This window comes from Mesocricetus auratus, unplaced genomic scaffold, assembly GCF_017639785.1.
Source record: "Mesocricetus auratus isolate SY011 unplaced genomic scaffold, BCM_Maur_2.0 Super-Scaffold_4256, whole genome shotgun sequence".
In the NCBI taxonomy this organism is placed as follows: Eukaryota; Metazoa; Chordata; class Mammalia; order Rodentia; family Cricetidae; genus Mesocricetus; species Mesocricetus auratus.
The window spans coordinates 78,304,254-78,331,968 of NW_024429182.1; the positions used below are offsets into that span (position 1 = coordinate 78,304,254).

The following is a 27,715-nucleotide window of genomic DNA, read 5'->3' on the forward strand; positions in this document are numbered from 1 at the left end:
TCCATTCACCTTCCTTTATGTTTTCTATCTTCCCTAATCCCTAATCATTGCAAGGATGACCCTATTTAAGTATAAAATTTGCAAAAAGTAAACGTGGAGGATTTAAAGCTGCAGAAAAAGAAATAGCAAACTTAAGATATCAGAAGAGAGGAAAAATTTAAACTACATTTTGTTTTAAAGATTTCAAGCAGATCTTCAAAATTCGAAATAGTAGTAAAAGAAAGTTTGCTAGATCCTCTCTAGTTAATTCGTTTTCCTAAAAACATCTGAAATAGTCCTCATCCACGTGGGTCTTGAGAGACGGAGAAAGCTAGCCTTGCTCAGATGATCAAGTCTTTTGCCCACTTCGTAAAATGTGATGATAAGAACGATGGAGTCCACATCAACAAAAGATCCGTGACAACGCTGGTGATGTATACCGCGCGGCCACGGGTACCGAGATTACAGATTGAAGTAGGAGTGCCAAAGGCCTCAGGATGAGCTAGGTGCAAACCGGGTTCCCCGGCGACCGCCCCACCCAGTCGAGCGAGGGAAGCAGCAGCGCAGCACTGCCCCCAGGTGGCCTCAGGAAGCATCACGTCCAGTGAAAAATGCAAAACTCAACTTATCCCACGCTACGATCAAGTGCTCATGGTTGACACGCAGGGGCTGTCCTTTCCTTTTTAGTGGTACGTTCCTGCTTGCTTCTGGTGCCAGAAACCAAAGCATAGGGAAACCAATAGTGGATGTCACTATGTGCAGAAAGGTTGAACTCACATTAGGCTCAGAAACACCCAGGGGCGGGGCTTACAAAGCGTCATCTTACTGATATACTCTGAATGGCCAGGACAGAAAGCAGGAGGTAGCGTGGCCGAGTGGTCTAAGGCGCTGGATTTAGGCTCCAGTCATTTCGATGGCGTGGGTTCGAATCCCACCGCTGCCACATCTGTTTTTTGTACTTGGTTCTGCCTCTTTCCCTCTGAAGTTCTTTTTTTAAAAGCATAAGATGAAGAAGGAAAATATGAACAGTACGAGGAAAGAGGTCTCTCTAGCCTTGTACACAAACGTCTTTCTTGACCAATTTTCTTCCCTAAAAACCAAAACACAAAACAAAATCCCTTCCCCCTTTCAGGGCAGTGAGTCAAGAACACCTTGCAAATCCCCAGCAAGGGATCTGGGTCTTAGTGCACACTTCGACGGTCTCTGTTAAGAGCAAAAATGGTTGTGGGTGACTGCGAGCATAACCTGAGTTAGAGAGGGTCCCTTCCCGGGGCTGGCTGACCTCTATTGGTGGGTGTCAGCCCACTACGGAGGGCTGGGTTCCTGGGTAGGGTGGAGTCCCTCGTAGGAATGCCAATCTTGAGTTCTCAGCTTCATTCATTCCCCTATGTGGTCTGTAGGCGCGACTTAGTGGCCCCCCAGTGCTTTATTTGTCCAACAACTATTTATGCAAGTCCTACTCTGGGCCAGAAACCCAGCTCACGGTGAAGTTTCAGGGTAAACAAGGCAGATATGAGGAACTCGTTTGATTCAGAGACATTATCGTTTAGTTACACACGATATCTCCTTACCTGACTCTGGGGACAAAGAGGGGACATTTAGCTGGACCTGAAATTGGACAAGGAAGATGGAAGAAAGATTTCCATAAAAAGGGAAACCCCAGAGGCCAGCCAGTGAGAGCCCGGAGAGCTGCGGGTGCTGTGGAGGCCGTCAGGGGTCGCTGTGTGGAAGGGTGGTCCGAGCGCAGGAGACCAGGCTGAAGAGGTGGGCGGCACACCGGGCCAAGAACGCTACGTTCAGGCTTTGAACTCAGAGGGCAATGGGAAACCGTGAACAGTTTTCAGACTGGTGAGTGGTCCATTCTAGTTTGGGATTCATAAAATCCAGCAGGGGCGTTCGGTCCTGTCAGAGAAAGGACAGTGGTTCGTAGCACGGAGAGGCAGAATCAAAGGGGTGGGAAAGAGACATTTTGGAAGTAGCTATCGCAACACTCACTGACGAAAATGCTTTGAAGGAGAAGAGAAACAGGTCAGAAGTGATGACCAGGCTTGGGTTTGGGCCAAGAAGAGGAAGAATAGAAGAATGAGCTGGCAGTGCCTGTCCTCTGGCAGGGTGGACAAACAGCAGGTAGGTGTCGGGGGAAGATGGCAAGGTCAGTACAGTTCATTCTGAGGCTAACATGCTGCTGAGCAAGAGGTCAGATGGGCAGAAACAGAAGTCTGCAGGTCAAGACTCAGAGCAGATGTCAGGTATGGAGGCCCTGGGGACTGAGGTGATGGGAGAGCACAGAGGAGAAGAGAGCTTAGGACAGTGTCCTGTGGGACATAACCTTAAGATGGGGGTGGGGTGGGAGCAGAGAGAAACACCTGTGAGGGAACCAGACAAGAACACAGTGTGGGTATCACTGAGGTCAAAGGGGATTTGAAAAGGAAGGCAGGGAGCCATGAATCCTGCTAAGAGAGGATTGGCAAGATCATATGCCCAACCGACAGCTTAGCTGGTAGAGACCCTTGTGTCTGGGCCTGATAATCTGAGTTTGAGTTTAGGATCCCACAAAGCAGCAGGTGGGAAGTTCTGAGTTCCCTTCTGACCTGGATTTATGCGCATATACACACACAGAATAAATAAGACATCCATTGGGCATATGACTCCTCTAGTGCCTTTCAATAAGCCAGCCTTTCCTGTGAGAGTCTCACAGGGGCTGGTCAATGGGGGCAGCATCTAAACCCTTCGAGGGTTGAATTTGTGTGTTGGGTGGGTGGCATATCCCTTTCCACCAGGCAAAGAGAGGAAGGAAGGATTCTTGGGATAGAGATCCATGTTGCCCCATGCTCAGTCAGGCCTTTGTCTTGTTGCTTTCAGAGTCTTGGATGGGGAGGATATGGAGAAACCCAGAAAACAAGTAAAGTGACTCTTGGCTTGACAATAATGCTTCTCCTGCCCTAAGAACATATTCTCAGGAAGGGAAGGTAGAAAGAGGGGGTTTGGAGAAATGGATGTGCATTTACGATACAAATAAATACTGAGAAGGAAGGAAGTCCAGTTGCCACTTGAGATGATTAGTGTGGACTGTCAATGTGAGGGGACCTGGAACCACTTAGGAGACCAACCCCACAGCTGTCGGGATTAGATTAGGTTAGGTTAGCCTCTAGGCATGCCAAGATGGATTATGTGATAGAGTCTCTCAATTGGGTTGAGGTGGAAAGACCCACTCCAACAGTGCGCAACACCACCCCTGGGCTTGGGGAGGCACAATCATCATCTCTCTTGTTCCTCGCTGCAGACACAGTATGGCCAGCTGCTTCAAGTTCCTGACACTGAGTTTCCCAACCCTCCAACTGTGAGTCAAATAAATCCTTCCTTAAGTTGTTGTGTTGCACCATAGCAACAGGAAGAGCAAGTATGAAGGTCACCCATTTGTAGGAAGGTAGACCCCAGAGTTCAACCCAAATCTGAAACAAGGCCATACAAATGCAGGTTCCTGCATGGTCACTAAACAGAAATGATTACTATTGATTTTTTTAGTTTTAATACTTTTTTACAATTTATTTTTATTTTATGTGCATTGGTATTTTGCCTGCATGTATGCTTGTGTGAGGGTGTCAGATCTTGGAGTTACAGACAGTTGTGAGCTGCCATGTGGGTGCTGGGAATTGAACCCCTGTCCTGGGTCCTGTGGAAGAACAGTCAGTTCTCTTAACTACTGAGCCATGTCTCCAGCCCCACTATTGGCTTTATTAAAAAATGTATATACACACATAAAATCCTGCCTAGTGTATTTTAAAACTCTTATACAGTCTTCTGTATTTACCAGACAGGGACATGCTGTGAAAGGCACAACCTATGAAGGTTGACTAGTACCTTCTCTTCCATCCACTACAGGCCAGCAGTTACTTTGCTGTCTGCTAGGGCCTTAAACTCTTTAAACTCTTAAAGGTGATAGTGAGCACCACTACCCATCAAGAAATACAAATGATTGGGAACCTAATCGCCATGCTGGGTTGCCTGGCCCAGCCTTGATGCAGGGGGAGGAGCTTGGTCCTGTCTCAACTTGATGTGCCAAGCTTTGTTGGTGCCTTGGGAGGCCTGCCCCTTTCTGAATAGAGACAGAGGAAGAGAGGGTGGGGGAAGGGGCAGAGGAGAGGCCAGGGGGAGGGAACAGGAAGAGAGGAGGGAGGGAAAACTTGGGTTGGGATATGAAATAAATGAAAATTTTAATTAATAAATTGCCGGGCGTTGGTGGTGCACACCTTTAATCCCAGCACTCGGGAGGCAGAGGCAGGCTGATCTCTGTGAGTTCGAGGCCATCCTGGTCTACAAAGCGAGTTCCAGGAAAGCCTCCAAAACAATACAGAGAAACCCTGCCTCGAAAAACCGAAAAAAAAATTAATTAATTAATTAAAAAAAGAAAAACTACAAATGATACTAAATCATAAAATATGGAGGCTGGGGAGATGGCTCAGTCGGTAAAGTGCTTGCCACACAAGGATGGGAACCTGAACTCAACAAAATGCTGTGTGTGGTGGCATAGGCCTGCAAACCCAGGGCTGGGAAGCAAGAGACAGGGAGGATCCTTAGGCTTTCCTGGCCAGCATCACCACTCCACACTCCAAACCAGTGAGAGAGATGCTGTCTGCAAAAACCACAAACTGATTCCACACATAAGTACACACAAATTAAACCATAAAATATGATCAGACTCTTATTTTGTCTATTATACTGGTACTTTTTTATGAGACATTCAATTTCCTTTTGTTAAGGTTTTTTTTTTCTTTCTTTTCTTTTCTTTCTTGCCTTTGCTGATACTGAAACCTTTTACTGTACTGGGTCGGGTCATCTTCACTCATTAACTGAGGATACAAAGATATCAAGCTGGGCTGGGCATCCCTCCCCAGCTAATCAACACACAGATCTGTGTCAAGATCAGGATAAACTCAAAGGAAAGCCATGGCAGGGAGGAGGCCCCACTGTCCCCAGAAGCAGCAGAAGACAGGTCCGATTCCACAGACTCCATCAACCAGAACTCACACACTTAGACAAACCCCCAAAGGCAGGGCTGGAAGGGGACCGAGCAAGAGAGATGAGTTAGGCCTGTCCCTAAAGAAGCAACCACATTGTTGGGGCTTCAGCATAAGGGTGGCGGCCGAAAGGGCAAAACCAGAGCAGGAAGAATCGGGAGGAATAGGGAGGAGAGGGCTGGACTGGGTAGGAACCTGGAAATGGCTGGGAAGCAGCAGCAGCAGGCTGGGCGGCTCCGACCTCATCAACCGCCTCGCCCAGCCTGGGAAAAAAGTGTGACGCTGGATCAGGAAGCCGAGGGCGGGGGAAATGCGGTTGAGACTCATGGACCAAAGCAGAGAAACTGAGCCCAAACACGAGGACGAATACCACAAGCCTAGAGGGTGAAGCAGGGGCGTGGCCAGGAATCGGGGCGGGGTCATGATCCAGGGGTGTGCCTAAATCAGGTACAAGCTCTGAGAGCCCTAGGTGACTGGTGATCGGGGGCGGGATCAGAGGCGTTGCACTGCCGCCTGCAAAGACTGCAGCCCTAGGAAGTGCAGGGTCAGGCCCAGCAGGCCGAGCAGGAGCAGCAGCAGGAGCAGCAGCCGCGGGAGCGTCAGCGTGGTGAAGACGCGGGGCTGCGGGGTCGTGGCTTGCACATAACGCTCCACTGCATCGGCGAAGCTGAACTTGTCCGGCGTGTAGCCAAGCTGAGCGCGGGCCTTGGCAATCTGGAAGGTGTGGGTCACAGCCACGCTGAGCACCTGTGGGAGAGGCAGAGCCGCGGAGGGCAGGGCTAGTGGGAGGGCTGAGCATGCTCTATCTGGTCGACCAAGAGGATAAGGGGAGAGCAGCCTGTTTCTCCGTCACACTGGCATTTAAAAAGACTGGCCGTTTCCAGGACAGGCTCCAAAACAATACAGAGAAACCCTGTCTCGAAAAAACAAAACAAACAAACAAAGACTGGCCGCTGCATCCTGCCATACCTTTCTGAGGCAGGGTGGGGTGGGGGTGGGGAGGACCGTCCTTTCTAAGATCTTTTTCCAGAAGGGCGCCGCCTCCTGGATGCCCTTTCTGCATCTCATCCTCCAGCCCGGCTAAATTCTCATCTTGTTTAATACTTGTCTCTGCTTCTCTTCCCAGCCTAGCGCCGTTCTGGACCTCTGGAGGCCTTAAACGCATACTCTTTTTTTTTTTTTTTTTTTTTTTTTTTGGTTTTACGAGACAGGGTTTCTCTGTATTGCTTTGGAGGTTGTCCTGGAACTCGTTCTGTAGACCAGGCTGGCCTTGAACTCACAGAGAGCCGCTTGCCTCTGCCTCCTGAGTGCCGGGATTATAGGCGAGCGCCACCACCCGGCTAGATGCATTCTTGAACACCAAGAGAGGCCGAAGGCCTCCTGCCTGTAGTGGGGAGCAGCTCTCCAGAAAAACATCTCCAAGGAAGGATGTTGACTTCCTGTTGCCAGCCCAGTACCAACTGCAGCCGGCAGGGCCTCCAGAGCAGCCTTCCAGCCCTCCCAGCTGCTTAACTAAGTGTCCCCAAGAGAGGAATTCAGTTACGCACAGTGATTCCTGTCTAAGTCGGAGCAGCATTTGCCCTGCTTCCAGTTGGCCTGGGGCCACCTGCTTCCAGGGTAATAAATGACGCTATCGATTGTAGAATTCCCACTGTGCTTGGTGTGGCCTTTATATACACTCATCCTCTGAGATGACACTGTTTCCTCTTTGCATGCTTGGAAACTGCAGACCTGAGGTTAAGTGACTTGCCTGGGTCACACAGAAGAGCCACTTCCCAGACCGTCTTCTTTCTCATTCTGGGGCCTGGAGATGCCCTCCCACCTGGCCTTTTATTCTTCTCTAGCTGGACACTGGCCACGTGCTTCTCCCATGGCACAGACAAGCCCATGGGGTCAATCACTGATCCAGGGACCCCAATGAGGGAAGCAGAGAGACCAGTTCTTGTCCTTCTTGCCCCAGATAGAACATACAGGGCTTGGGGGAATGCAGGTTAACAAATGTCCTAAAACCAAACAAGCACCGCTTGTGTGGAGATGAAGCTGTGAACTACACAAGCAGGTCCTGGCACTGTTCTTAGAGGTCAGGCTTACCAGTGACCTCAGGGGAAAGGTGCCTCTTGCATGCTGGGAAATTCCTCATCTCAGGGTAGCTGAAATTGTCTGGTTTCTGGAACATCTTCCTCTTTAGACTGTGAGCTTCCTGGGGTAAGGACCAAGTCTTCTTACCTCCAGTGCTCAGTACAGGGCCTGGCACATAGCAGGTGCTCAAGGAGAGAAAGGTCTTCAAAGCAATAGAGCTAATTGCTGTCTCACAGACTGACCAGCAGAGGGCGACTGACCCATAGCCCCAAGCTACCTCAGAGCCTATGCCTTGGAGCCTGCCAGTTAACCCACACTTTAGACAAAAGGAAGGATGGCCAAGTTCCAGCCTGGCCACAGACAGCTCTGCAGCATCCCTGTTCCCAATGTGTTTTCCAAGTTGGTGATGGAGCTTTAGGTCTGAGTTCAAACTCCATCAGTACCTTGACTAACTTCCTCCTCTGTTTTCAGGCAGGGAAATAGTTTCAGCAGGAAATATCAAATGAAACTAAAGGACTGTCATTACCCTCCATCAGTCTGGATGCTCAAAGGAACAATGATAGGCAGTGGCTTCTTTGAAACATTCTCCACCCTCCCGTTTCCTTCTAGCTTAAGGAGTGCTGAACTTGGCATCCTGAAGCCAATTCCAATGTGGTGTGATCTTGGATAAGCCACTGATTTCTCTAGTGCCCAGTTCTTTATCATACAGTAGAGAACATCATCTTTTTGCCCTTCCTAATTTAGCACTAGGAGGAAGGAATCAAATGAGAGAGACCCTAAATACCACCTGTTGCCTAACTGTTTACAGTCTACCTAAGACAGCCTTTTTGAAAAAGCTTTTATATTTTATATGTGCTGATACCTTGCTTACATGCATGTACATGCACCACGCACATGCCAGAAGAGGGTGTCAGATTCCTTGGGTTGGAGCTATGGGTGCCTGTGAGCCAGCATGTGGGTGCTGGGAATCAAACTTGGGACCTCTGAAGAGCAGTAAGTGCTCTAAACTGATGAGCCGTCTCTACAGGCCCAAGATGTCCTCTTTTTGAACAGTACATGCTAAGCAAATATAAAACTACACATCAGCTGGGTCTGATGGTGTGTGTATTTCATCCCAGCACTCAGGAGGCAGAGGCAGGTGGTCTCTGCAAGTTTGAGGCCAGCCTGCTCTACACAGTGAGTTCCAGGATATCCAGAGCTACATAGTGAGACCCTGTTTCAAAGAAACAACCCCCCAATCAGTTGTGCATCATAACTTTGAGAATGGTGTTGATGCTCTGTGCATAGAAGACGGTTAATATACACTTAGTGTTAAGTATGAATGATGAGCCTAGAGCCACTGGGGATTTGTGTGAGTGTGCACACGTGTATATTTGTGTGAGTGTGCACATGTGTATATTCAGAGTTGGGGTTCATAGTGCTTGCTATGGAGCCTGCCTTTGGGAGCCCCAGATCTGGCTAGAAAATAAGCCACTCATGGCTAGACAAACAGCTATGGAGTTTGCTTGGAGTGATTCAATTTTCAGTCTACAACAGTCTGAGCAAAACCTTAGTCATTAGGGAGCATTGTAAAGGGACAGACTGTAGCTTTGGGCCTACATGGAAGATTCTGAGACCTGAGAGAGGTATTTGTGCCAGAGGTGTCCAGCAGCAGTGGAGATGTGGAAGGGAGGGGAAGGCTCAGGGCGGGGGCTCTCTGACCCCATACAGCACACTTACCTCACTGCGGGTGAGTAGTGGGGGGATGGTGCAGATGGGCCTCAATGCCAGGTGCAGGTACTCCATCACAGCAGCTGTGGGAGAGGGCGGGTGAGAGGGACCCTCAGGACAAATCCATTGGGGGTGTGTGTTTGCTTGGCTAGGGAGTCCCTTTACAAAGGTCAGCTACAGGGTCCCTTTGCAAAGGTCACTGAAGGGCTGGAGAGATGGTTCAGAGGTTAAGAGCACTGGCTGCTCTTCCAGAGATCTTGAGTTCAATTCCCAGTAATCACATGGTGGCTCTCAACCATCTGTAATGAGACCTGGTGCCCTCTGCTGGCCTGCAGGCATACATGCAAACAAAATACTGTATACACAATAAATAAATTATTTTTAAAAAAAAGTCACTGGATTTCTTTAGGTCAGAATAAGTTAGCACTGAGTGATATTGAAGGATTGAAGAGTGAAAATGAATCTGAGAAGACTTGGTGTTTCTATTCTCAACTACTCTCAAATTATGTTTCATTTACTTATTTTGTGTATGTGTTTTTTGTTTTGTTTTGTTTTTTGAGACAGGGTTTCTCTGTAGCTTTGGAGGCTGTCCTGGAACTAGCTCTTGCAGACCAGGCTGGTCTTGAACTCACAGAGATCCCTCCTGCCTCTGCCTCCCGAGTGCTGGGATTAAAAGTGTGGGCCACCAATGCCTGCCCGGCAACTTGTGTATGTGTTGATGTGTGTATGTGCACGTATGCCATGGTGCATGTGTGGAAGTTGCAGGACAACTTGGGGGAGTTTATTCTTCCCTTCTACCATGTGGGGCTCAAGGATTAACCTGGGGTTGGGGGGGAGCACCTTTACCCACTGAACCATCTTGCTGGTCTTCAAGCTTCCACTTTTATTACATATATACCAGATTGAATTGTAGATGGTTGTGAGCCACCATGTGGTTGCTGGGAATTGAACTCAGGACCTCTGGAAGAGCAGTCAGTGCTCTTAACCTCTGAGCCATCTCTCCAGCCCCCTCAAGCTTCCACTTTTGAGGTAGGATCTTACTATGTAGACCAGATTAGCTTAGAACTCTCTTTGTAACCAAGCTGACCTTGAACTCATGATCCTTCTGTCTCAGCCTGCCAAGTGCTGGAGTCACAGATGTGCCACCACACCTGGCTCTCTCTCCTGTTGTTTTTCAGGGTTTCTTCTTTGTAGTCTCGATGTTCTGCAACCTGGCATCTCTCTCCTATTTTGATATACTGACTTGGGTAGGAGAGGGAGGAGTTGGAATTGCTTCTCATCCTAAGAAACACTGCTACTTCCCTGCCACTCCTATCCTGACATCATTTCTTTGAGGTGTGGCTGAGACTTGGCTTGTTTCAAATGTCCATGGGTTTCTAACCTACAGCCATTGTGAAGATGCCCCAGGCTGCAGCCAGTCTACAGAGAGCTGCATATGTGTATACAATCCTCCCAAATTGCCATCACCTGGGCTACAGATGAGGCATGTAATCATGATAGTGTTGTGCAGACGTTACTCACCAGGGTAATGAGTTTGCAAGTCTATGATTTCAGTAACAAACATCCCCAGTGCATTTAAAACAGCAGGCCCAGCCTCTGATATGGCAGGAACACAGCCCTTTGTGACTTGAGGGTCACTTGTTCCCTTGGACACCTCACCCCAAGCCTGATGCCTACTTGTATTCTGACTGGAAGGAAGCCAGCAGAGGGCAGCAGTAGGACACATTGTCTGCTGGTAGGACCTGGGAGTGGGAGCAGGGACAGGGGGAGAATCCAAGGTCCAAATCTCTACACATCCCAAAGAAGCCCTGGCATCAGGGTGAACTTGGAAGAGGGGGAGCCTCAGGGCACCCTCTGTCCCACCAGGCACCATGCCTTCTAGCATAGGTCTAGGTGTCAAAGCTGAATCCCCACCACCACTTCAGGCAGATTTCAGAGCTCCAGCCTCTTCTATTACAGTCATCCCAGCCTTGCAAGAGGCTAAGTTTAAGTAGGGCTGGGCTGTGATGAGTCGATGGGGGCAGCTGTGGCAATATAGAGACTTGCTCTTCTGAGTGCAGGGTCAGGCTGCATGTACCTGGACAACCTATTTAATTCCGTTACCCTCATCCCCTGTGTGCCTCCTTGGCCTCACCATAATCCAGGCCCCGGGTTTCCAATAATGTAAAGCACGAATGTTGTGTGTGTACCTGGAATACAGGGGCTTTAGTACCCATGTTGTTCCTTACCTGACAGATAAACACAGGAAGTTGGTATCCAGATCCAGGGCTGACTGTACCCCAGCTTCTCAAACTGCAAGGGAACATGGTCTGACATGAGAACAGGTTGTTTAGGGACTGGTTGATGAGGAAAATCACCTAATTCCCATATCCTGGCTGGCAGAGGACCCCACCAGCCCAGAGAGCCCTCCAAGCCCGCGCTAATTTTTTTTTTGAGACAGGGTCTCTCTCTATAGACCAGGATGGCCTCAAATCACAGAGAGTTGCCTGCCTCTACCTCCTGGGTGTTGGGATTAAAGGTGTTCACACTCTGCCCGGCATGATGATGATTTTGTGCACCAGTCTTGAAATGAGATCCACTCCTTTACTGGGATAACTCAAGTAGTTGAAAACATAGGATAATGTGTGTGTGTGTGTGTGTGTGTGTGTGTGTGTGTGTGTGTGTGTGTGTTCAGGATGCACATGCATTGATGCCATATGGAGGTCAGAGGACAACTTGCTTCAATCAGTTCTCTTCTTCCATTATGTGGGTCCTGGGGATTGAACTCAGGTTGTCAGGCTTCGCAATGGGACTCTACCTGCTAAGCCATCTCTTGCCAGCCTCTAGGGCAGGTTTTTTTAAACTTAGAATCTTTCACATCATTTACTATATCCACCCACACCTGAACATTTTCCCAGGCCCTTAAGTAGAATCCGTTTATTTTTTTCCTCCTTCCAGAATTGAAATAGAATAGACCCAGCAAGTGGGTGGAAGGCCGAGGGAGATTCACAAGTAACAGGCTGGCCGGGGATGAATGGAGCTGTCCACCTGCAGGAAACCTCTTCTGGTCAAAGCCAAACCAACAAAGGCTGGCAGGCTGGAGAGAATGGGACATGCCCCCGCCCCCTCCTGCTGGGGAAACAGGAATCCTGCAGTCTCTGGGAAGCAGTCTGGCAGTTCGTCAATGAAAAGTTAAAGCTGGAGTAACCGCTTAGCCCAGAAACTCCAAGCAAACACACAGTAACATAATCTCAGGCCGGGGTTGGGAGGGCCAGTGCAGGGTCACTGGCCAGCCTAGCTAGTGAGAGACAATAGTGCCTGAGGAACAGCACCCACAGTTGTCCTCTGACCTCGACAAAGGTGTATTCACATACATGTGCGCTTGTATATACAGCTGTGCTCATACACACATACTTTGTTGCTGGAGTTTCTCTTTCCAGCCAGGTCCCAACACCCTTCTCAGCCTCAAATTAGCACGCAGACGCTATATGAATTATAAAACTGTTGGTCGATATCTAGGGCTTCTTATTGGCTAGCTCTGTCTTAATTACTAACCCATTTCTATTAATCTAAGTATTTCTACATAGTCTTATCTTACTGGAGAAGGGTCCGGACCTGTAATTCCTAGTCTGCTACACGATGTCTCTATCTGTCTACCTTTCCCAGAATTCTCTTCATCTCCCGCCTATCTTCCTGCCTCTATTGACCAAACAGTGTTTTATTCATCAACCAATAAGAGAAACATATATACAGAAGGACATCTCCATCAATACATTAAAGAAAAAAAAAAGGCATGAAGTTTCAATCTATGTCACAACACAGATCAAACTTGAAAACTTAAGGAGAGGAAGGCAGATACAGAAGGTCACTTAACCAATGAGTCCATCCATGTAAAAAAGTCAAGAGAGGCAAGAGAAGCAGACCCATAGTTGCCTGGGGTGGGGTGGGCTGAGGGTAGAGGTGGGGTAGGGATACACAGGGGGCAGTGTTGCTAACAGGTACAGGCTTGTTTTGCTTATCTGAAGATGAAGACCCGCTTTAAAGTTAATTGTGATGATGATTGTATAACTCTGAATATAATTTAAAAAGGAAAACCATATTGAATAGTATCCTTTCCTTAGGTGAACTGCATAGCTTATAAGCTACATCTCAATAAAAGTTCTTTCTTTTTTAAAGATTCATTTAGCCGGGTGTTGGTGGCACACACCTTTAATCCCAGCACTCAGGAGGCAGAGGCAGGCAGATCTCTGTGAGTTAGAGACCAGCCTGGTCTACAAGAACTAGTTCTAGGACAGCCTCCAAAGCCACAGAGAAACCCAGTCTCGAAACCCCTCTCCCAAAAGAAGATTTATTTATTTGCAGTGTTCTGCCTGCACTTATGCCTGCAGGTCAGAAAAGGGCACCAGATCTCATTACAGATGTTTGTGAGTCACCATGTGGTTGCTGGACATTGAACTCAGGACCTCTGGAAGAGTAGGCAGTGCTCTTAACCTCTGAGCCATCTCTCCAGCCCAAAAAGATGTTCTTTAATTAAAACAAAACAAAAAAACCCTTCACATGCATGGGTGTTTTGTTGGTATGTATGACTATTACTCGTGGAGACCAGAAGAACGCATCAGGTCCTCTGGAAGTGGTGTTACAGAGAGTTGTGAACTGCCATGTGGGTGCTAGGACTTAAACCCAGGTCTTCTGGAAGAGCAGCCAGTGTTCATAGCCCCTGCTCTTCAAATGGAACATTGGCACTTTAGCCCAGGTTCTGTGTTCACTTTCCACACAGGCCTGGTCCTAAGGAGACTATGGGCTGCTGAGAGAGGACTGGGTTCTCAGAGACCGAGCTCTTCCCTCTGGGCTCTAGTGACCTTCTACATACCAGCCTAGGGCTTGCAACCAAACCCGGCCTTTCAATGGAAGGCCACTTGCTTTAGCATGGGCCCTGGGATTCATCAAAACCAGAAACAACAGAAGACCCACATGGCCAGAATCAATGTAAATCAGGAAGCAAATTGGAAGAGGTCTGTGACAAAATCAGGGAGCACATGGTATCCTAAAGGGGCAGCCACGGTCCAGTTCCAGCTATACCCAGTGCCGCTCAGGCATGCCACTGCCAGGGCTTCCTAATGTAAATTCTTGGGGTTTGGTGGTAGGAAAGGATGTAAGGGCGGAGGATGGGATTTTACAGTCTCCCTCTGGGTTAGGGGACCAGAATACCTACCAGTGGGGCCATCCACTCAAAGAGGTTGACGCTCTCCCCATCGTTGATGTAGTACGCCTGCCCACTCTGAGGGTGACAGGAGAGACCGGACGCAGTCAGATGTCTGCCCACAGCCTGATTCTACACTTTCTCACGGCTCCCAGCTGCTGCTGTGGCCCAGTTGTCCTCGTGAGCAGTTCTGGGGACAGACCTGGGCAACACCTTAGTAGGGGATGTAACTGGCTTGGTGGAAATGATGATATTCTAGAGAGATGCTGACACCGTGGGCCAGGTGTTTGCCAATCTGACCATCTGACTTTTTTTTTTTTTTTTTTTTTTGGTTTTTACGAGACAGGGTTTCTCTGTATTGTTTTGGAGGCTGTCGGTCCAGCCTGGCCTCGAACTCACAGAGATCCGCCTGCCTCTGCCTCCCAAGTGCTGGGATTAAAGGCGTGAGCCACCACCGCCCGACCCTGACCATCTGATTATTGAAACAATGGGTCCCCAAAGAAATGGGGATTTCTTCAGGAATTTCATGCTGGAAAAACAGCCAGAGGGGAGCTTATATCCCTTTCATTCCATTGCAACAGCTTACCAGATGAGAGCCAAGTCCACTTAGTGGTGAATCAATGGTGGACAGCCTATATCTTGTCCAGGACTGCCAAGAAGTGCATATTTCTGGGACTCTGTTAAACTTTAACATCACTTTAGGATTCCAAAGCAGACTGGGTCCTTTTGTCCCTCTTTTACTTTTTATTAATAATTTGACTAATTTGACTTTTGGGGGTTTTTTTGTTTTTGTTTTTTGAGACAGGGTTTCTCTACGTGGTCTGCTCCTGGAACTCACTCTGTAGTCCACTCTAGCTTCAAACTCACAGAGATCCACCTGCCTCTGGGGTTAAAGGCATGTGCCACCAGCTCTTGACCTAATTTGACTCCTTTAATTGGCTTCTAAAGGAGTGATTGAACTTGGCTTCTTCAGATTATGTCCCCAAGTTTGATAACAGGGAAACCACACTGACTAGCTGTGTGACTCTGATGGACTCACTCAACCTCATTGTACTTCGGTTTTCTTCAGCAAGATGTGGAAACTAACTGTGACACACTTCAGTCTGAAGCTGTGGTGTCACAGGGTCACTGAGAAGAGCTAATTCTGCTCTCTGAAGCTTCTACACAACCCAGTGTCCCTGGGACTCCTGAGGCATGACTGCATGGGTGGGGCAGGGACGTCTCAGGACACTTACAGCCACATAGCCCTTAGCCATGGTGAGGGCCTCAGCAGCCAGCATGTGCGCCTGCACCAGATTCTGCACATGGACCCAGTTCATGCGCGTCCTGCGATCCCCAAACCGGAACATGAACAGTCTCTTCTTGATGTGGCTCTGGTGTGAGAGAGGGCAACACAGTCTCAGCTGGGTGGTTTACCCTCTATCTACATGCTCACGGCTTCCGAGGGGCCAGCAACAGGCTAGACTCCAACTCCCATGCCCCAGGTCCTCTGGACATCTCTGCTTGCTTGTCTCACAGAAGTCCTAACTTCTCTCATGCCTCACACTCAAAACACTTGTAAACTCAGCTGCCCCAACTCTTACATCTGTTCAGAATTCAACCACTATTCTCCCCTACCGCCACCCCCCTCGCTTGCCTTGGGAACCACAACGGCTTCTTGACCGTCCATCTACCCTGCACAGCTGTATCTGGCCCTATTCTGGAGACTATAGAGGCACATGGGCTGTGATGATGAACACAGAAATGCTGACAATGTCCCTTCTAGACCCATCCCAGCTACTCTCCAGCTTCCCGTGCTACTGACATGCACCCCCTCCCCCCGCTTGTGTGGCTGTGACCCCAGGCTGTCTGCGTATCCCTGGACAATCTTAGGAGAGCTGCCCCCTGTCTGGAGGCTCTTCCGCAAAAGCCTGCTTGACACACTTGGCTTCTTCCTCCCTTGGAGGCTAAACCCCGGCTTTCTCCAAGGCACTTTCCCAGCTTCCCCAGGAGCCCAATTCCCTCACCCCACCCACCCATCTTTCCTTTTTTCCCTTTGTGCCTGGCACCTTCCATCACTCTTTATAATTCAACATGTGGATCTATTTTAATCTATTTCCTGGTGAGAGAACAGAGGCCATACAAGGGCAGGGACTGTCTGCTTTGTTTGCTGGTCTGAACAGTACTGAGCACACAGTAGTGGTTCGATTAAGTATTTAAATGGGGAAAGGTCACTGTAGGTGACAGGGCATCATTTAAGGACTCAACGAAGGAATACTGGAAGCAGTAGGCCAGACCGCACTCCCCAGATGACCTTCAGTGACTCCCCATGGCCGGCCTTGTGTTCTCCATTAGCTCCAGCCGTGGGGACCTCTCACTGACACTACATTCACCATGTCCTTCCTCCAAGCTCCTTACTCATTTGTCTAATCACCACAGCTCATCAGAAAATCCTCTTTCTTCCTTCCAAACACCACAGGCATCCCTTCTTCCAGGAAGTCCTCCTGGGTCTCCCCTGCCAGGCCCATTTTCTCTTGCATCTCTCTACCCAGCCTTCACTATGCTGAAGTTACAGCTGTGTGATCTGTCTTCCTGTCCAGGCTGTGAGGAGATTGGGGCCTAGAGCCCCCTGTGGCTGTAGTCTCAGTGCCTGGATTTTTTTTAGTTTTCTGGCACGAAGAACACTGGCAGCCTGAGATAAACTGTTCAGCCCTTGGGGCAGCCACATGAAAGTCTCTGAACAGAGGCCTGGCTGGCACACTGAGAGCTTTGACCTTGCTAAGTCTGAGGGACTGTGAGCTGGCAGGCATAAGCTCCCAGCACAGGGCGTCTCTGGTGGGGACATTGCCCTAGACAGATGCAATGATGTAAAGCTGAGAAGGTCCAACCAACACGCACACCACATCAACCTGACTCCTTCTGCCTCTGGAGCTAGGAAAGCCGGGAAGACATACCGCCACCCGGGGCAGGTGTCTTTGTTCTTCAGGGCCATAGATCCCTGGGGGGGCGGAGCACACAGGTGCGGAGGGTGCCTCCTCCTAGGACACAAGAAAGAGTGGCACATGGAGCTGAGGAGCCCACAGCACATGAGGATGGGGAGCCCAAAGCCGTCTATACCTCCTGCTCCTTATTCAGCACGGAAGGCCCAGTGTAGATAGTGTCTCCAGCAGCCCAATTTCTTTGGGGACCCCGCCCCCTACAGAGGTCCTTAAAGGTGGTGTTCTTAGATGTTCTCACCTGGAAGTGACTCTCAGCATCATCAGAATTAGGACCACAAACCCTGAGGTCACTGGCTGTAAACTCTGCTAGCCAGGGCCCTTGAGCTATCTATCCATGACCTGTGCTTTCTCAACCAGGTGGCTGTTTTTTTCTTCACATCTTGTTTCCAGGCACTTCCATCGTGTGTTTCCTTTCCCCATGAACAAGCCAGGGCCAGTGGCTTCCATCTTCACCAAACACCCCTCCCTTTACAATGAAGCCCAGCATCATGGATGATAGAGTAGTCCCTGAAAGATATGCCTACATGCTAGAACCTGCCAATGTGACTTTGGAAAAGGGCTTCAAGCTTGTAATTAAGGATATAGGTGAGTTGAGATCATCATAGATTTTTAGCTGGGTCTAATCCAATTACAAGTGTCGTAGAGAGACCAACAGAGGATAAAGAGGCCACATGAAGGTAAAGCAAGGACTGGAGTTTTGTAGTCATAGGCCAAGGGTCACCCGGGACCACCTGAAGCTGGAGGAGACAGAGGGCCCCTTCTCCAGAACCTTCAGACATAGTTCTACCTGCTGACACCAGATAACGCCAGGATTCCAGGCTCTAGCTTTTAGACGGCAAGATGCTCTAAGCCACTATGGGAGTCACAGGACACTCACACAAGCAGGCGCAAGAGGATACGGCACCTGACAAGGCATTGTGACCTACTTATTAGGACTCTGGCACCCAGCTCAAGTGAGGGCCATCTCAGGACTAGCCTGGATCTCAGGTCGCTGTAATCACCCCTGGTGACCGTGGACAGCCTCCTGGAAGGCAGGTGTCAGCTGAGCTTTTCTGTGACCTACTGCTAAGTTTAAACTCTGGGTCCCTGGGGGCATGGTGGAGGGAGGACAGGTTATAGTCAATGGTGGCCAGTGGGACATTGGGTAGCCACGTCAGAGAGGGGCAGGCCTAGGGTATCCATGACTCTTTGGAGCGTTGAAAGCTGGGGATGTGCATATAAATAATTCCCAACCACGGGATTAGGTGCCTGGCCTGGCAGTAGGTGAAGGAGGCTGTGCCCTGGCAGAGAAGGGAATTCACCTGCACCAGATCAAATCCTGGGGAACACGGAGGATGTACACACTAGGATCAGGGGTCAAGGACTCACAGACTAAGTAAGGAAAGCAGGAATATTGGAGGGAAAAGAGCCCACACGCAGGCAGGGACCTTGTTCTCTGCCTCTAAAGTAGCACAGTGGGTAGGACCTGGATTCCGGCCCTAAGACTCCCCTGGGCTTCAAAGTATGACTCTGCTGCTCAATGCTGTGTGACTTTGAGCAAAGCCAGCTAACTGGCCTCTGTTTCCTTACTTGTAAGCTGGAGGCTATACTTTCAAGCCTCTCTTGTTTTCCAAATCTGATTGGTTCTCACGTTTGTTTGTCTTTTTCAATGCTACTAGAGAGGTGGGACACAGGCTTCATGCTAAGCAAGCTCTCTACCTCTGAGCTATATCCTGGCCTTTTTTTTTTTTTAACTTTTTGTTTTCTTGAGGTAGGATCTTGTTACATAGCCTAGGCTGGCCTTGAACTCACTCTGTAGCCCAGGCAAGCCTTGAACTTGTGATTTTCTTGCCTCAATCTCCTGAGTAGTTAGTATGTAAGGACTTTGCTACCAGACCAGGCAACAGATAAACTTCTCCCTCTCTCCCTTTCTCTCTCTCTCTCTTTCTTTTTTTCTTCCTTCCTTCTTTCCTTTCTTTCTTTGAGACAGGTCTCTCTCTCTCTCTCTCTCTCTCTCTCTCTCTCTCTCTCTCTCTCTCTCTCTCTCTCTCTCTCTCTCTCCCCCTTTCTTTCTTTTGTGAGACAGGGTCTATCTACGTAGTTCTGGCTGGCCTGGAACTTACTATGTAGACCAAGCTGGCCTTGTACTCAAGATCTGAATGCCTCTGCCTCCCCATTGCTAGAACTAAAGGCATATGCCACCACACCTGACCTGGACAGATACTTTCGACAATAAAGAGAAACTCTGTTGGCTGTTTTCTTTTAGCTTCTAATTTTTAGAAAAACAGTAACAATGATTTCTGGCGAGCAAACTGTCTGAATGGGTTTAGCTCCTGTGTGGAAGACAGGGATGTCTAAATGCCATCCCCCACTTAGGAATAATACAAAGTGAATGAACCTTCGCATATGAAATTAGCATGCAAAACTAGGGCCTGACATGAAGAATGCACATAAGTGTGGACAGTTCCTATTTTATTGTCGCTGCTCTGTAAGCCAGAGGAGAGGATGCGGGGAGACAGCTGAGGTAGGTTTTTCTGAGAAGTTACTGAAGATTAAGTGCAGAATCCTCTCACTTCCCTTCCAAAGAGCTATATAGCTCCTTCGCACATTCATAATGCTAAGGAAGCTGTCAAAACTAAATCCATGCCCATAAGACAGCAAGGAGAGCAAGTGTTAGGCTATCCAAGTCTTATCCTCACCAGGCTGCAAGCAGAGGCTCTGACTGTCTGGGCTGTGTCCTGATTGGGGAGGAACATGCAGGTGCTCAGAACACACTGAAGGACAAAGGCCCACACCATGTGGAGATGTCACTTGGAAGGATATAGTGTCTCAGACACACAATTCAGAGAGGCAGCGGTAGGCAGGCATGCTTGTTACAAGCAGGCCTCATGGTACTCACCTAGGAGGGGTGTCCCATTGGCCATGAGAGTCAACTGGTCAGCGATGGCTTTGGTTCTAGAGTAGTGGTCCATGTGCTGCCAGGGGACAAGAAGAACACAGTCACTAGACGAGCTCAATTATGTTGATGGCAATGCTGGCCCATCTAGGCTTGGTCTACCCTATGGCTGCATAGTCTTGACTCAGGGAAGCGCCTGCCAGTCTGCAACATCTGCCCTGTGACACTGATGTCAGATACAGGTTGGATGATCTGGTGATATATCATCCTTTAGTACTCTTGTGATATCTTCACACATAATCTCATTTCCTGCTCTCTACAAATCCCCTCCATGGTGTTATCAGGCTTAGGTGAAGAAACAGAGTGCATGATAACTTGAACTGTCCCAGAAGTGAAAGGTGCCAGGCTGGGTGGGCCCAATGCCAGGTCTATTTGATTTTGAAGCCTCCCCAGGCAAGACAGACTGAATAGGAGGCAGTTTGTACCACTCAGCTTGGGAGTCCATTCTGCTGGGATGCACCCTGAGTTGTGAGACGGACCTGGCTCCATCCATACCTGTGCTTGGGCAGTCATTTCCAAGCCTACCACCCTGCCCCATCTCCCAGAAGTTGGTACCTTGTCCAGGGGGAAGTATGGGACAGAGTCCTCATCGCCCTGCTCTATGGGCTTCCCACCGAATGTCACGTTGACTGTGCTGGTGTACACAAGCCTTGGGACACGCCGACGAACACAGACTGCAGGAGACACATATGGGCCATAGCCAGATTGTGAGCAAGGAGCTAGCTAAGGAGGAACTCAGAAAATACCTCTGTGGGCAAATCCACACATTTCTACTCAGCCTTAACGTCCTGCCAGGGAAGGAAAAGTCTCCAACCTCAACTTGGGATGTGAGGCCAGGGCCTCTTACTCCTCCTGATGTGCCTTTGGCCCCCTGGGCAGGTCAGAAGAAAAGGCTCACTTGGTGGGACAGATAGAAAAGATGCTCTAGACCCGGAGAGAGCACAGGTCAAGGTTGGACACATCCATCCAGAGGGTCCAACAGGAATCTTCCGTCTGACGTTTCCGTGACCTTCCTCAGTGCCCTCCTCAACTCCTAGACACACTAAGGCTGCTGATGCCCCTACAGGGCCCTGAGCAGGTCTAAACAGGGAAGATAGTCTACCTCCCACTGGCCTCAGTTGGTACAGTGTAGGTAGGGCAGGGGGGGGTCCTGCCTCTGTTGCCCTCACTCCCAGCCCCCACCCTGGAGCCAGGCCAGTGGCAGGAGAAAGAAGAGGAGGGATCACACTGCAGGCCACACTCCACTCTGAGGGCCTACCATTAATCACTAGCTTGGTGCCTCCGACATTTATAGACTCAATCTGCTGTTTCTGTAGCTAAAAGGCAAGAGGGAAACAGGAAGTCACATGCTGCCTTCAGTATTGTGGTTGAGGTGTGGGCTGGGTTCAGGGTCAGCAGATTCTCACTGAAGGATACTTGGAGCAGGGAGCAGGAGCTGACATAAAGTTTTGCCTGGATAAGTGACTGCTAATAGGTTGGATTGTTTTCTGCCTCCCCAAGTCTCCCCTTATCTGAGACAAATGTAGTGATGTGACCATGCCCCAGAGAGGGCACTGGAGTGTAAACAAAGAATGGGTTTGCAATGATAGGTTCTGACGTGCCAGGCACCCAGCAAACAGTCCAGTCCAGACCTCATTTGACCCCACTGGGAAATGTGATGTTCTATATTTTCAAACTATATTTATTTTTCTTTGAGACAGTGTATCTCATATCACCTAGGCTGGCCTCAAACAAGCTAACAGGCAAGGATAACCTTGAATTTTCTGATCCTCCTCCCTCCACCTCCCAAGTGCTGGGATTACAGGTATGTGCCACCGTATCTGGTTTATTGGTGTTGCTGGAGATCCAACCCAGGGTACATGCTGAGCAAGCATTTTACCCACTGAGCCACGTCCCCAGCCAAAACTATATTCTTATCGTGGTGCTTTTTGTTTAATGGAGAAAACAACTACAAGGTTAAAAATAATTCAAACAGTGGTCAAGAGTACTAGCTGCTCTCCCAGGTCCTGGGTTCTGTTCCAAGCACCCACATGACAGCTCACAACCGTCTGTAAATCTAGTTCCAGGAGATCTGATGTCCTCTGCTGACTTCCTCAGGCACCAGGCACACATGTGATGTGCAGACATACATGTAGGCAAAACACCCACACACATAAAACTTAAAAAAGCTATCTAATCAATAGATGCCAAGTCTTCCTCTGCCCTCTCCAGAGGGAACTGCTGTTAATGGTTTTGTACATTTGTATGGGAAACCTATATTTAACATCATCATGTATCCACGTGCATTTATATAAACATTTGTCCTAGCTTTAAAATATTTCTTACATTTTTTTTTCGAGACAGGGTTTCTCTGTATTGTTTTGGAGGCTGTCCTGGAACTCACTCTGTAGACCAGGCTGGCCTCAAACTCACAGAGATCCGCCTGCCTCTGCCTCCAAGTACTGGGATTAAAGGCGTGCGCCACCAATGCCCAGCTAATATTTCTTACATTTTTATTATGTTTTGCATGTGCATGCCTGTGCCCATGCGTGTGTGGGGACCATGGAACACAGGTGAAGGCCAGAGGATAGCTTGTAGGAGTCAGTTCTTCCATAGCGTGGGCCTAGGGATCAAACTGAGGTCATCAAGCTTGGCAGCAGGCACTTTTTTTGGAGACGGGGAGGGGGAGGAGGCCTCTCTATGTAGCCCTGGCAGTCCTAGAACTTGCTATGTAGACCAGGCTGATCTCAAACTCACAGAGACATTCTTGCCTCTGCCTCCTGAGTGCTGGGATTAAAGGTGGTTGGTTTTTCTTGCTGGCTCTTAGCTTTTCTTTAAGGTAAATAGGGGATACCAAACACTATTTTGAACTTCTGAGATTGCCAGGTTATCAACACTTTTGAGTCTTCTCATTCTTTTGAATGACTGCATAGAATTTCATGCTACACCTGCTCTAACTTACTTCGATAACTAATGGACCACTGCATTATTTCTGGTGTTTCATTATTAAAAACAGTGCTATGAATATGTAAATAAGTATTTGAGTCAAATGGAATATGTTTTGGTAGACACTGCTACAGTGTTCCCTAAAGAGCTTGTGACATAAATAGTAGTGACATCCTTCTGTGTGTGGGAGTCTCACCTTCTCAGTCCCAGACATGCCATAGGAGGCCACATGAAAGACACAGTCCACCCCCTGGAAGGCTTGGTACAGGGCTTCCTCATCTCGGACATCAGCCTGAAACAGGAGTGAGAGGTTCACGTCCAAGGCAGTGACTCAGCCCAGGCTAAGCATCCGGGCCAGGATTTACCAACTCCACAGAGCATCTCAGCTGCTGCCCCTTCTCGTTCTGCTCTTGGGTCCAGGGCGTTTCATAGGCACAATCTTACTGACTCCCTTTGAGTAAAACACATGTGATTGCTGTTTCTCTTTGCGGATAAAGACTTGGGCTCACGGAGGTGTGACTAAGCTGGGAAGGGCAAGAGTTGGAGCCGAGGGTGGCCAGACGGCTAAGAGAGCCGAGGGTGGCCGGACGGCTAAGAGAGCCGAGGGTGGCCGGACGGACGGCTAAGAGAGCCGAGGGTGGCCGGACGGCTAAGAGAGCCGAGGGTGGCCGGACGGACGGCTAAGAGAGCCGAGGGTGGCCGGACGGCTAAGAGAGCCGAGGGTGGCCGGACGGCTAAGAGAGCCGAGGGTGGCCGGACGGCTAAGAGAGCCGAGGGTGGCCGGACGGCTAAGAGAGCCGAGGGTGGCCGGACGGCTAAGACCGTACTTTGCTCGCAGGCTGCAGGACCAGAGTTTGACTCCTGGAAATCCACAGGAAGCTGGCGAGGTGACTTGCATCTGCAGTCCCAGCACTCCTGTGGTGAGAAGGGAGGTGGAGACAAGAAAAGGGCCTGGAAGCTCTTAGGCTAGCCAGATGGGAGTGCGCAGAACAGAAGCAGAAACAAGAGGCCAGCCTCATCACGGGAGAGGGAGAGAACCAACCCTGGAAAGCGTTCCTCTGGCAAAGGTACGACTGCACTCTCTCACACATCACATGCGCACACATACATCATACACACACACACACACACACACACACACACACACACACACGAGTAATCACATATGCACACATCACACACATCCCCACACACTCACATCACATGCACACACATACATCACACACACGAGTAATCATATATGCACACATCACACACATCCCCACACACTCACATCACATGTGCACACATACATCACACACACGAGTAATCATATATGCACACATCACACACATCCCCACACACTCACATCACATGTGCACACATACATCACACACACGAGTAATCATATATGCACACATCACACACATCCCCACACACTCACATCACATGCGCACACACACTCATGCACAGTGATAACAAAAATCTAAAAATAAAGCCATGTGGGAGTGGTGAATGCCTCTAATCCCAGCACTCAGGAGGCAGAGGCAGGTGGATCTCTGAGTTCAAGGCCAACCTTGAGTAAGTTCCAGGACAGCCAGGACTATACAGAGAAACCCTGTCACAACAAAATTAAAACTAAAAACAAAAACAAAGCCAATTTTTTTTTCTAAAAAACGATAAAGAATTGGAGCTAAATCTGTCTTCACAGCCTGAGATCTCAAACTCCACTGCTGGTTCACACCGAATTTGTCCACCTGAGCTCTGCCACCACTGGCACTGGCACTTCCAGCAGCAGCCCCCTCCACGGTCCCCATCTCTGTACCTGGATAAACTCGGTTCCTGTGGGTAGCGGCCACTGGGGTCTGCGGAGGTCAAGCAAGATGACAGAAGTGCCTCTCTTGGCCAGGCTGGAGCCCAGGCTGAAGCCTAGGTAGCCTCCTCCTCCAGTCACCAGAACCTTCTGTCTGGGGGCCTGTGTGGGTTTGGCCTGAGTCTTCTGCTGTTGTGCTGGTTCTGGGGTTGTCACTGATTCACTGGGGTTAGAACCAGTCCCAGAGCCTCGTCTGGTCCCAGACCCTAGCCCCAGCCCAGGTAATGGTGTAGGTCCTGGCCTAGGTACTGACTCATTTACTAGCTGAGGTACTGGCCTAGCTCCTGTCCCAGCTCCTGGCTGAGGTGCTGGCCCAGGTACTGACTCAGCTCCGGGCCCGGGTCCAGACCTAGCTCCTGGTCCAGGTAAAGGTCCCGCTCCTAAAGCAGGCCCCAGAGCAGCAGCAGGCCCTGAAGTAGCACCAGGTACTAGGCTAGTCACAGAGGTAGTGCTAGGTCCTGGCACAGACCCTGGGACAGTCCCAGGCCCTGGCCCAAGACCTGATCCCAACCCTGAAGCAGACCCCAGGCCTGCGATCCCTCCACAGGCCTGGCAGACAGTGCAGCCCTTCTCCACCTGGCTTGCAGCTTGACAGGTTTCTAGTGAGGAGCCCGCAGGGTTGGTCTTCATCCTCTATGCAGCCATGCAGCCTAGAGGCTGTCACCTGTGGAGGAAAACAGGAATATTCTAGGGCCACCCCAAGGCACACCTTAGCAGGTCCTTAGGACTAAGGGGGAACTTTAGGAAAGCTTGAGCCTCATAGATCTTTCAGGGCTCCAGACTTCCTGAGCTCTAAGAATCTTCATGTGGCTACTCGCTCCTTAGGGAGTCAGAGAAGGCAGCCTGTCTTTGACTTCACAGCTGGGGAGACTGAGGCTCAGAATCATGTTGTATACACTAAGCACCCCTGATTTCCCCACAGGCCCCGTGTAGCACCAGAGGAAGGCAGCATCAGTCATGCCTAGGGGGCCTCACATTCTGGGTGTGGTGTTATCTGACTAGGAATCGGGGGCAAGAAGAGGAGAGGGAGGCAGAGGAGGGGAAAGGAACAGAAGGAGAGAAGAGAAAGAGGAAGAAGAGGATGAGAGGGAGGAGGGAGAGGAGGAGGAAAATGAAGGAAAGGAGGGACAGCGAGAGAAGGGAGAGGAGGAGAGGGAGAGGAAGGAGAGGAAGAGGATGAGGAGAAGGGAGAAGAGGAGGAGCAGGAGGATGAGGAAGGAGAGGACAAAAGGGTGAAGAGGAAGAGGAGAGAGGAGGAACCACGTGGGACTTAAGGGGCTTCCGTACCTGGAAACTTGTCTGTGATCCCCAAGTCTGCAGCTACTCCTGATACAATTGCCCCAGGAGCCACTGGCGGACACCACACTGTCTGTCCAAGCCCCTGCAGCCTTCCAGGTCAGGTGGGTGGGCCCCAGGGACCAGCACTGAGAATCCTGTCCTCCTTATTCTAGACCTGTGGCTAACCCGGGCTCAGTCAACTGCCATGGTCTTTCCTACTCTGATCTACCTGAGCCTCAGGCTAGACCACGGGCCGGGTCATTAACACTACAGAAGCAGCCACTGCACTGCAGGCCTTCTGTGAACCAGGCTACGGCCTGCGTGGCGCATAATGGCTTCACAAAAGAGCAGATGTTTGTTGACTGACTGTTCAATGAGCTGCGGCTTGTGGTGGTCACAGGACAGGGACCCTGATGGTTATAAGAACTATGCCTGTGTCTCCTCCATCATTATCCTGTTTGTCTTGGGACAGGAATGCAGCCATGTCCCACATAAGTGTTGGGGAGGGGCATCCCAAGCTAGAGTTGTTACAGACGATCTCTAATCTCCCACACTGCCCTTCAACCAGGAGACAGGATATAGCTTCAGAGGGAAGACACCTCGCCAAGGCCCAAATGACTCTTCTCGGGAAGGGTATATGGGTTATGGTGGCAAAGGCTGAGTGTGCGCTTGGGCAAAATGCTTAGAACTTCACTGTGCCTCAGTATGCACAGCTATGAAATGGGCCCAAATTACTGACTGCTCCAAATTCCTTACAGTGGTTCCAAGAGAGCAGATACCAAAGTCATTGCAAATCAATACAGGCTGCGTGAAGGGTTTGCTGACTGGCATCTCCCGTGCCTGGAACAGTGCCTGACTAACTGTTAGAAGAATAAACAGGGGCTTGTTCCTCAGGGGAGCATTATAGCTAAGCTGGGAGTGAACCTGGTTATGGCAGGGCTAAATTCTCCTGGCAATCTCAGGAAGTATAAACTACTGTTCCTATTACTCAGAAATGGAAACTGAGGCCCAGAAAACATCAGAGGATTGTGAAAGCGTTACAACAAAAAGTTGGCTGTGGTGATGATGCACACATGTAATATCAGGGCTTCAAAGACCTACGCAGCAGAATTGCCGTGAGTTTGAGGCCAGTTTGCGTTACAAAGTAAGTTTCAGGCCAGCCTGGACTACAGTCTTAAAAAAACAAGTAACACGGCCAACCAGATGGGTCATCTCTGCCAGCTTGGCTATGTGAATTGGATCCATGAGGAGAGTAGAAAGGATCGACTTCACAAAGTTGTCCTCCACACATGCCCAGTGGCAAGTGCTCCCCATCTCTGTCTCTGTCTCTGTCTCTGTCTCTGTCTCTGTCTCTCTCTCCCCTTCCCTCCCTCCCTCCCTCCCTCCCTCCCTCTCTCTCTCTCTCTCTCTCTCTCTCTCTCTCTCTCTCTCTCTCTCTCTCTCTCTCTCTCACACACACACACAGTAATCACATAGTAGTCGTCAGAGTAGTAGTAGCAGTATTAAAAGTTAACAAAAAATGAAAATAGTTAAGGGATATGGTCCTTAATCTAGGTCCATGGAGACACCAGCGAGGCTGGGTTTGATGAAAGGGTTCGGGAGTGGCAGGGACCCAGGCCTCCTGGTGGCCGTCTGAGCACATCCCACACAGCAGATGGATGGGGGCGGATCCCCATCCCAGGTCCTCTTGGCTCTCCTTCCCCTGCCACCACGCTCCACTCTGCACTCACCTGGCTCAGGCTCCCGCAGCGCCGCGGGCTTCTTGTACGTCTTGGGTCTCGG

General features: G+C 49.7%; 1 protein-coding gene and 1 non-coding gene across 2 annotated transcripts; one reads left to right on the plus strand and one right to left on the minus strand.

Annotated features, from left to right (window-relative positions):
• Window positions 1-840: 840 nt before the first annotated feature.
• On the plus strand, window positions 841-922 carry Trnal-uag. Its single transcript has one exon. It is a non-coding gene; the product is annotated as a tRNA-Leu (tRNA).
• Window positions 923-4,426: 3,504 nt separating this feature from the next.
• Sdr42e2 (short chain dehydrogenase/reductase family 42E, member 2) lies at window positions 4,427-25,720 on the minus strand. The gene is given in 12 exon segments (XM_040755320.1): window positions 4,427-5,744; window positions 8,796-8,869; window positions 11,015-11,078; window positions 13,978-14,043; window positions 15,201-15,338; window positions 16,899-16,949; window positions 16,951-16,982; window positions 19,822-19,897; window positions 20,434-20,552; window positions 21,137-21,194; window positions 23,000-23,095; window positions 24,608-25,720. Coding segments are annotated over 12 exon segments (1,707 nt in total). The 5' UTR covers window positions 25,286-25,720; the 3' UTR covers window positions 4,427-5,489.
• Window positions 25,721-27,715: the final 1,995 nt, after the last annotated feature.